The 11,287-nt window shown below is 36.3% G+C and overlaps 3 protein-coding genes across 3 annotated transcripts in view; 1 reads left to right on the forward strand and 2 right to left on the reverse strand.

Moving 5' to 3' along the window:
- LOC135199117 (uncharacterized) overlaps positions 1-11,287 on the forward strand; it is a gene marked incomplete at its 5' end in the record, with an annotated part of 413,213 nt that overhangs the window by 153,468 nt on the left and 248,458 nt on the right. The gene's annotated exons all lie outside the window — the stretch shown is intronic.
- Positions 1-11,287, reverse strand: part of LOC135199560 (uncharacterized) — a 371,126-nt gene that overhangs the window by 99,396 nt on the left and 260,443 nt on the right. The gene's annotated exons all lie outside the window — the stretch shown is intronic.
- Positions 7,101-11,287, reverse strand: part of LOC135198944 (uncharacterized) — a 50,688-nt gene continuing 46,501 nt past the window's right edge. The window contains exons 6-9 of the mRNA XM_064226862.1: positions 10,759-10,838; positions 10,347-10,485; positions 7,935-8,045; positions 7,101-7,343 (exon numbers count right to left, since the gene is read on the reverse strand). Of these exons, the coding sequence (XP_064082932.1) occupies positions 7,101-7,343; positions 7,935-8,045; positions 10,347-10,485; positions 10,759-10,838 (573 nt within the window). The remainder of the gene's footprint in view (positions 7,344-7,934; positions 8,046-10,346; positions 10,486-10,758; positions 10,839-11,287) is intronic.

Below are 11,287 nucleotides of genomic sequence, written 5' to 3' on the forward strand. Positions count from 1 at the left end.
TCTTGTTCAATAATTCGTGCGAGATTGGACGAGAATTTGAAGTCAGGCAAATATGGGATAGTTGCATAAAACAGTTTCTTAGGAACATCAAAATTAGGCAATGGTGGATGAAAGAATTTGGCAAGTATTTGATTGATCATTCTTGGAATGATCAATCAAATACTATTTCTTGTGGGAATGAATTGGACTTGAAAAAGCTTAATAAAAACGTGATCTCATCATGAAAAATCTTCCAAGAAGATGAATATTTCAGGGCTCTATTGACTAATGTGTGAATGGTATTAAGTTTAAAAGATCGTTGACATGAGCTATAAAAATTATTAGTTAGTCCTGTAAAGGTACGTTTTCTGTAAACGGACGTGGCAAATTCAGAATTGGTTCTTGTTATTTTCAAATCCAGGTAAGGTAAAATTCCCTCATTTTCGACTTCCATTGTAAAATTAATATTTGGATGAATATTGTTAATGAAATCTAAAAACAACGAACATTGCCAAGGGTGTTGAAATAATGCAAAGGTATCATCAACGTATCTACGGTAAAATGAAGGTTTGAAGTTGAGATCACACTGGTTTAAAAATTTCGATTCCAAGTCCGACATAAAAAAAATTGGCAAAAATTGGGCCTAGAGGAGATCCCATGGCAACTCCATCGACCTGCGAATAGAGTCGCTTATTAAACATGAACATCGAGTCTTGCACAGCAAGATCGAGTAATTGTTTAAAAATAGTTCGGTTAAAACCATGAAAGATTGTGTCATCATTAATAAAAATCTTGTTCAGTATAATATTAATCGTCTCATTAAGTGGAACGTTTGTGAAGAGAGATTCCACATCAAAACTGACCATATAATAGTCCCCATCTTGTCTAGTGATTATTTGTTGAAATTCAAGCCCATTTTTCAAAGTAAACTCGCTATTGCTGTATTCATAGAGAAGTCCAGCCAAAAATCCTGCTTTTTCCATCTCTAAATTTTTGGCTGGACTTCTCTCAAACCACTGTAACTATTAGTTATTAGTTTTATACAGTCTAAGAGGGGATATATGAGTTTTGAAAGTAGCAATGTCTAATATTATATATATATATATATATATATATATATATATATATATATATATATATATATATATATATAAATATATATATCATTCGAGCTACAAATGTCCTTTAATATCTAAATTCACCTCTACCTCGGAATTGATATATTTTCATATTATGTACCAAAGGGGAATTTTTTAGTTGATAATAATTTCGTCCCCACATGAGATCGAACCACCATCCAAGTGGACGGGAACGAAATTAGGACAGACAGTGACGCTATCAATTCAGCCAACAGAGACACTGAATTGATAGCGTCACTGTCTGTCCTGATTTCGTTCCCGTCCACTTGGACGGTGGTTCGATCTCATGTGGGGACGAAATTATTATCAACTAAAAAATTCCCCTTCGGTACACATATGAAAATATATCAATTACGAGGTAGAGTGAATTTAGATATTAAAGGACATTTGTAGCTCGAATGATATAATGATATATAAATGAATCACGGTCGATGTGATAATCATTCATATATATATATATATATATATATATATATATAGATATAATAATAATATTATGATAAATAATTATTACTGGCTTCAGTTTCAAGCTAAAAGGACAATGACAACCGATAACATTAACGATACAGGCACTGAAATTAATATATAAGGCACAATACCTTATAAATAACGAAATTAAAACTAATCTTAGCAGAAACAACCATCAAGAGAGAAAGGGAACAGAACAGAAATGACAAAAGGCAACATCTCACCTAAAATAAAGAGTTGTCGAGGAAGATGCCGAGTGAGTGTTCAGTTGAAGAACAAGTTGTTGAATAAACAGAGATTCCAATGACAGTCAGTATCTTCCCATTCGGTGCCACTCCCAATATTTCGAAAACTTTGTATCGTAAATGATGCTTACATTTCTTGGCGTGTTGTTTGATGGTGGAAAATTGCCAGTTTACGATTGGCAAATTTCCTACCGGTATGGTTGCTAACGCCTTTGTGGTAATCAATTCGGACCCTTAGTAACTCCAGCGTGGATCCCACGTAGGTCCCTTGATTACATCTAGGTCAACTGAACTACTAGTATGCATTTCAGGGACGGCGAGTCATCGTTTTTCTCAAATATCTTTCAAACTAATTATTTGAACTAAATGGTACTTTAACACATGAATAAGACACCTAGCCCTAATGTTTGGTAATGTAGCGCATTGTCAAATGGTGTTAGTTACGGCGTTTACTCTTGACTTACAAGGTGTTGATTGCCAGCCATTGACAGCCAATGATTTTGAAAAACTCCTTAATCCCCATCCCGTTCCTTCCTACCTCCCTCTTCCCATCCTCAACCGTCCTCAACCCACTTCCCTGGCCTTCCCGTCTCCCCCCCCCGCCCCCCCCCCCCCCCCTCCCTCCGCCTGTTATATTATTTGAAGTAAACTTGAACCTAATAAAAATGTTGGTTTTTGTAGAATCCGTGTTCATTTAATTATTGCTATTGTATTTTCTTGAATTATATAAATGGGAGTAGGCTAAAGAGTGTATGACCGTCACCCTGTTCACCAAGGCCTCCCCACTTCCCCTATATCCCCCAGGTAAGAGGAGGAGCTTTGTCTACTTCCTTTATGCTCAACAGGTGAATTGCTGTTAAAATTTTTAAAAAATAGAAAATGGGTATAATTTAGGGGAAACTACTATCATAATATCATTGCATATATATGTTTCTCTATTCATATCACACAACAATTTTGTTTCTACTAATCTAACACCAGTAACACGTATGTAATTCTTATAAGGTGCTTAGTTTAGTAAATGAGTCGAGTTTCATGCCTCTTGAATTATATTACTTATCATTAACATAAGTGTTACCTATTACCCTATTTTCCGGAATCTAACATACAAGGTTTTTTTTTTTTTGTAATAAAAAAAGTTATCCATTTTTTGCTTCATTCATAATAATCAGTTAGGAAATCAATATTCGTAGGTCTTTTACAGGTCTGTATCTATTTTTGCAGAATCTACAAACTGTCATAATTGAGGAGTCGCTCGTTTTTGGTTCCTTGACGGCAACAGACTAAAAAAATGTAAGTGATATATGTTTATCAAAATATTTCCTCACTTATATACTATGAATATACTTGTTGCTTATGAATTTTGAATGAGTATATAAAAATGAAAATGAATATGTTTCATCCTTGGAGTATAATATGTATGTGTATATATATATATATATATATATATATATATATATATATATATATATATATATAATATATATATATATATATATATATACATCTATATATGCGTATATATAAGTAAGTATATATTATAGTATGTATGGTATAACTGAATCACGAAAGTTTTGGAAAGTGATCAATGCATAATAAAGGTATAAGCCACGAAGCTACTCCATATATATATATATATATATATATATATATATATATATATATATATATATATATACTATATATACATACATCAAAGTGTTAGATAACATGATAGAGAAATGGATGCATTGATAGATTGACTGACAAAAATGCGTGTGCTTTTGGCGTGAGTGCATTATGAAAATCCTTTTACCTATTGAGAGTCATCCTTAATCTCTTGTCAGCTTTCTCCATTTTGTAAATGGTTAGGAGTCATATTGCAGACGCATTTCTGCAACGCATCGGACAATGTAACATGGCGGCCATGACAGCGATAATAAATCCGTCTTCGTCAATGACGCATTGAATGCTTACAGTGCGAGCGATTGCTGCAGCCGACAGACAGACAATCCCTCAGCGTCACGTATACTATAAACAAACACGTTGGGAAAAATGAACCATTATTATGGTTATGACGTAAAAATTCGCTTTCATATTCTTTAGGAACTTTCCAATAATCTGCAGGTAATGAAAAATATCATGGAAGACAGCAGTTCATTCCATATAGTAAATCTTATAGAGGTATTTGGGGAGAAATGTGAAAAACAGCGGTAAAGAAAGAGCGAGAGAAAGGGAAGAAGGGAGGGAGGGAGGGAGGGAGGGAGGGGGGGGAAGGGATGTTGATAGCGGAGTTCGATTCTGTAATAGAGTCCTGCTGACTCATGCGAGTTTGCCTTTAAAAGTCGAGAGTAAACGCCTTAAGAACACCATTTGACAAAGCGCTATATTACCAAAAATTAGGGCGCGGTGTGTTGTACACCGCGTCGAAGTACCATTTCGATGAAATGATTAGTTTGAAAGATATTTGAGAAAAAACGATGACTCCTCGTCATCCCTGAAATGCACAGTAGGACGCAACACATGAAGTCATCAAGGGTCAAGTTTATCCTGGAATTTAAACAAACTAACCAGAATCAGGGGATTTGTTGCGATGTGAAACTTGTCTTAGTACATCGTAGACATTTTTAACATAGATTAAATGTACAATGACAAAATTAATATAATATATATATGTATATACTTTATATATATATATATATATATATATGTATATATATATGATATATATGTACATATTACATATATAGATTACATAGGATCAATTCTATAGTGTAATATATAATAAATATATAATATTTATATATTATTATATATAGAGATAAGATATATATATATATATAGATATATATATATCTGATGGCGAGTAGGTAGACCCGCTTTTTCATCCCGGTAATTTCACTCCTGGCAGTTTGACTGCCGGTAAAATCCCAAAATATATAAATATCATATTCAGGAAGAATAAATTTTTCTTTAGATAGTTAGGGCAATGACCTTATTTAGGAAATGGAAATGACATAATTTGAATGTTTAGAAAGTTGAAGGCTTAGTTTCCATAGATTTTTTGCTTACTTGGGAGTTAGCCTACAAACTACTTTGCTGTTGTTGTTGTTGTTGCTCTTGTTGGGGGTAGGAAGGGTCTACAGAAGAGCCTAAAAAAGTCAGAAAAAGGTCTTTCGTGTTAAGTTAAAGATACAGGAATTTTAGGATAGGATACTTATGATTCATTTATTAGAAGGAAAATTTTAAAAATGAATAATGTGCATGTTAAACAGGACAGAAATATTATTTCTTATAAAGTACAGCGTGTTTATTTTAATTTTGTTGGTGAAAAAATGCTCTATTTGACCGTAGATTTTAGGACGTTATAATTTATTTGGTGTCCTGAATTTAGGCTATGTTTCTGTCCAGTTATTTTGTGTTTCCACTTATAACTGAGAATAGATGAATGTGTTTAGTTTGTGCCCTTTTTATTTCATCCTTGTTGTTAGTATAAGTAGTACTATGCAAGTATGAGTATTAATTACAAAGACCACTTCCGTTAAGTTAGTAATATAATGTTTACAACTTCTGCGTGAGGGGAAAATCTTGCACGTGTCCCGAGTAATCTGGAGGTCCCATCACGCCTTGCTTTTATTTAAGTATATCAGCAACATTAAGAAGTACATACGAGCTCCTGGTGGTATAAAGATATTATTTATAACATTTCTCGTACCATGCAGAGCACCCATGGAGGAAATAAACTCATACATTACCTGAATTGAATTTACGAAAGACCGAATACAAACGCTAATGGATAAAATAATTTATTGGAAGTCTGAACTGAAGAGTTGAAAAGTACGCCTTTTAATGTATGTAGGCGTGTTACAAGTCTTCACTTCATAATTCCAATAAATTCTTGATCCATCTGTGATAGTTATCTGCCTTCTGTATATGTAATTTACGTCATCTACGAGTCTCTTTCCTCCACGGGTGCTCTGAATGGTACGAGACATGGTTATTTATTAAAAGATGACTTTGTATTGCTAGAGGATCGTATGTATATGCTAAATGTTACTATTATATTCGAAGAAACATATATATAAACTAAGTCTTCAGCTGCTTTCTAAACAATCACATTACGTTACTTCTAATCAGTAAATAAGGAAATTGCCACGAGCCATTTCAAAAAAATATATGCTTCCTGGAGATGCTAGATATTTATTTTTCGGGTCAAATTACCGGGTGTTAGCATATTCTGATTTCAGTTTACCCGGAGTCAAACTACCGAGAGTGAAACTACCGGGGTCACAGTTCCCAGGTAGAGCGAATTAGATATCAAAGGACATTTGCAGCTCGAATTTATATATATATATATATATATATATATATATATATATATATATATATATATATATATATATATATATATATATATATATATATATATACATATATATATATGGATTTGGCGTGAATACAAAGGGATAGAAAAAGCATAATATCTCCAATAAATCCATTGATTTCTAGATTATCATCCTGCCAAGTATTGCTTTCAAAGGACCTTTCTTTCTGTCTTTAAGCATTCGTCAAACGGCCGGCCGTAAAGGCAGTCAATCAACGCACGCCATGCCTTGAAATGTATACTACATTCCCTCGCCTAGTGACGAGCGATTTGGTTGCTACGCCGTTCAACTGTCCACTGAACTGAGCCGAGACCGAGTCCTTGAGAGCCAGCCAGTCAGCTACAAGAGGCTACTCCAGGCAGTCGAAACAGGTGGTCTCCTTTCTCTTGCTTCCGAGGGGCGGTGCTGACGAGGATATTCCATTATCTAAGCTGGTAAGGATTTTTAATATGCAGTTTGTGAGAAGTCTGAGGTAAATCTTATTGAATTCTCGCATAAACTTCGATTGTTTGAGCACAATGGCTTTGGAAGAACCGGAATATTCTGTGACTTGATATGAGAATGTAATGGCTAAAAGGAATCTCACGTGCATCGGTTCGAATCCTGCCACATAGAGTTAAAGTTTTTCCATTCATTCCCCTCTTGGATTCCATTATTATTATTATTATTATTATTATTATTATTATTATTATTATTATTATTATTATTATTATTTCGGAAGGAGGGCCTCTTTGAAATAAACTTCACTGAACAGAATGGCCGTCTGGATGCCACTGAGTTTGTATTGCAGTTTCTCAATCTCTCGAACGAGTTTCTTTGAAGCAGGAAGTAAATTATTTAACAGCTGTAGTAATCTTACCACTGACTGCAAGGCAAATGAAGCCATGGGTACAATAATGTCATATTCACATCTGCAAGGGGGAGGGGGTTTTCCTCCTATAGTCTAGGAGTGGAATGACCCATCTGAGAGAGCCTAGCTGACAGACAAAGGCTATGAATCGCTGGTTCCAGGTCTCTGGAGTTCTGACGTAAGGTGTGCTGTCTGTAGTAGTGAACGACTGGAGGGTTATCCCAGGGGCGTGCCTGCTGTTTTCCTGATGGCAGTAGGGAAAAGGGTCTCCTGGGTCATGTTCAGCATTGTTTTCCATCTGAGGATGGCGAGAGCCTCCTTATATTGGAGGCGTTGATGGTCGCTCTTACAATCCCGGATTTTTTAGCCCTTTCCGACCTGCTGGGGCTGACGGCACCGCCATGTTCCCTCATTTGTGCTGATTGACTTGCCCTTTTGCTGGAGAACGGTGATCATCTTGGAGAGGCGAATGGTAGTCATGCCAATGTATGAATGGCAGCTTCCATTCTTAGGGCACAATATTTGGTAAACCACTCCTCTCCTCCTCATGTTCATGGGATCCTCGCTAACAACAAGGCTGTTCCTTACGAGGTACTGGAAAGTCTTACAAGCCTTGTAGAAGGTCATATGGTTGGCATTTTTGTCGGCATTGGTCGGTTTTACATGGCTGCCCCGTTTTTCTTATACTCAGTTCAAACAACTTCGTCAAAATTGGTCTTCCAAGAACGAATATATTAGGCAATCATACAAGATTTGAAAGTTTCCCAGAGGCATTCAATGCTGTCATTAAGCAGAGCCCAATGTTGATTGGCTTACAGCGGACCTGTGTGAAAGCTTTAAGGAGTGCTGGCAACACAGATGTTTAACAAAGAAATGGTGTCATCCTCACATACACACGAAGCGATTCCACCTCAAAGGTGCACCTAAGTGTCTTGTTATGATTCCAAGAATCAGTGCAGGCTCTTTCAAATTCTAAACAATACAGATTTAACACCAGCAACTGAAATATGGGAAAGAAATATAAAAAGAAACTCACAACACAACAACACATTTATTCACAACCTTATTTACAAAGAAAATGCTTCTTTACTTTCATTCAGCATGACGCAAAACAAAATAAATCAAAGGTGTTACAGATAGAGGGGAACGGGTTGGAGGGTAGAGTAATTACAATGCTCAAATGGCGATTTGCGTGAAGTTAAACTTTGTGGCTGGGGTTTCAGCTTATCCTCGTTTTCAAGCGTGAAGGGCTTGCAGACTTCTCTTCGTCACTGGAAAGCAGGGCTCACTACCCAACTTCGTCCTAGGCATGAAGGGCTTAGACACTTCTCATCATGTGCAGAAGTGCTGGGTGCTTCTCTCCATCCCAGGCATTAAGGGTTTAACTACTTCTCTTCAACACAAGCAGAAAGGGCTGGCTGCTTCTCTTCATCTCAGGCATTAAGGGCTCAGCAAACTTACCACAAGCAGGAAGGGCTAGTTGCTTTCTCCTCATCTCAGGAAGGACAATGATTTTTTTATGGAGGGAGTTTGTAGTCGCAGGGGGAGACTCCGGCAGTGGAAATTTTGATTTGTCCAACCTCTGATTCTATTAACGGCCATCTGTCTCTATCTGTCTTGGGTAGTCTTTTCTGGAAGCTTTTACATCACTGTATGGGTGGAGCTAATTACGACAGGCAATCGTCATTCCAATATAAGGAGTTTTTTATTTTCTGCATACTGGATTGGCTCCTAAAGAAAAAGGCACCACATTCTGACTTATGTCATAGAAGCTTATAGAACAAATTTTTAGATGCAATCTGGATCCAATATTACTCCACCTCCTAAAAGTGTGTCACGAGAGACCACGTGGTTTCGTTACCACAAAAGGAAATCAAGTTCCTTCATCGAGTTGCTAATTTGCCACGAAGTTTTAACAACAGGAATGACAGGCATTGAAACCTTGCAAATACAGGAAGCAGTAAAATTTTGGAAAAGAGACATTTCTTTAATATATTTCTTCAACATTGTTGCATCTAACCATGACATGGCTTCAGTTGTTTTTGTTGGTGCCAAACATAGCTATGCAAGGGTCCCCCGACTGTAGACACGCAAACTCGACAACTCCTATATAAAATTTGGTGAACAACTCACCAAGGAGAGAACCCATTGTTACTCCTTCAATCTCCATCCTCAATTGCCCTCATTGATTGATGAATGGGCCGCTTCTGTGCAAATTTAGAGCAGGTACCATAGGGATGCCCATTCAAAGTTCAGTGTTGGGATAGAATCTTCTCAATAGACAGTCAAGTTTCATCCATATTTTCATCGCAGGGCACACCGGTGAAAAAGTTTCGCCACATCCAATGAAGCAATAGAGCCATGGAATAGCGTGGCATGAAGCCTTTTGAGGAGCTCTGCTGATGAAGCAATGCAGGTGTTCACTAGGCACATAGGGAGAAAAAATCTTGTTCAAAGTCTTGGCCAGCCGGATAGGTTGGAGTCGGGGCATTACTTGTTATGGTGCAGAGAGGGTAGTTGGCCTTGCGGGGTGATGTACAATTGTAAATTTATCTTGTAAATTTTATTTAAATTAAAATCTTTTATTTGGCTGATTATAAGTTGCAGATTATTCATAGCTTGATTGATAAAAACTATACAATTGAATTATTCTGAATAATTTTATACTGAATTATCTTTTTGTGTCTATATATTGGTTTTTAGTTGCCTACTTGTCATGGTGTTGCTAGTAGATATTTGCCTACTAATGCTACTATTCTGTTTACAATTTGTGGATATATATTGGCGATTCTTACATTCCACTGGATAAAATAATCACCGAGTGTCTTTTATATGAGTGGTGAGATAGTTATGGCTTACAAAAGCTGATGTTTTACCATTTATCCTATTATAACCAGTCTTATATTTTTCTTGCTAATTTTGGATACTTTTTGATTAGTATTTTTTGGTTTTTAACAGTTTCATTACTAGTTTCTTTTTTCATCTTCCATATCAATTTTTTCTAAAAATTTATCTACAGTATCTGTACATCTTTTATGTATAACATATCAAATATCTGATATACTTCCAACCTTTGTAATGAGTTTTGAAGCAAATTTTTTCCAACGTTTAATTTTTTTTATTTCCCGATTGTCTTAAAGTTCAATAAAGCAAGTATTGCATCCACATAAGTCATTATATGTTTGTCTTTTTTTCCCCATTGTTTTGGTTGCTGACGACGGAATGATTACAGCTCCCTTTTATACTGATTCTGATCTGTAGTTTCTTTTTATTTTGGAAAATTTTTATTTGGAGGTGGGACCTCTACTGTTAGTTGGCCTGGACTAAAGATTCCAAATGGAGAATCAAGTCTGTGCCTGAGGTCAGGGGTTGAGGCTTCATTTTCATAATAATCAAAACACAATATATCATTCAGGATGGGTTTGCTCCTTTCAGGGTTCCTGCAAAGGAGAAACAATATTGCTACTTTTAAAAAGCCAAATGCCCTGGGAGACCTGCCTGATGTGCACCTTATCCCCTTTTTCCCCAGTTTTTTTTTTTTTTTTGGGCCTTTTAAAGGGTCGTGAGGGTTCTCTCGAGATCGGACACAGCACTGACCGCAAGGTTTGGTATAAAGTTTCCTGATGATAACAGATCAGTATCGAAATTTGAAACTTAAAAAAAAAAAAAACAGAAAATTGGAGACTTAATTAATATTTCAGAAATCTACCTACAGTTTCGGAGCGTCATGCTCCACTCTCAGTTGTGGCGACACTAAAACACAACTACAATTCAGCTCTTCGTCATAAAGTATCTTTTGACAAAAGGGGAAAAGAAAAACTGAACTATTACTAAAATAAAATAAAAGGCCTGACTGCAGATTTGTTCAATCAGCAGCTGAGGTGCAAGGCTTTGAAGGGCCTTGATGTCTGACGTCACCAAAGCACCGAGACACTGCTCCTCTGCTGCCATCCACGAAGCCCCTAAACAGCAGTACGGGTCAAGGATCTGCGGCTCTCGGATTCGAGTCCTGTAGTGATATTCTGATAAGCGTATCCACAGAGTGCAAGGAATCGAGAAGTTATAAAAGGTCACAGATGCCACATGAATGAATGCATATCATTAATGCTAGATCGACTATCAATTTTGGCTCCAATATTCACAGTTTAGTACGTCATGTATGTAATCAATAGTGAAAACAGGGGTTCATGATGACAATTACTCTCATCATTATTACTTCATACTGATTCAGGTTGTCATGGA

The sequence above is a fragment of the Macrobrachium nipponense genome, chromosome 25 (assembly GCF_015104395.2).
Source record: "Macrobrachium nipponense isolate FS-2020 chromosome 25, ASM1510439v2, whole genome shotgun sequence".
Lineage (NCBI taxonomy): Eukaryota > Metazoa > Arthropoda > Malacostraca > Decapoda > Palaemonidae > Macrobrachium > Macrobrachium nipponense.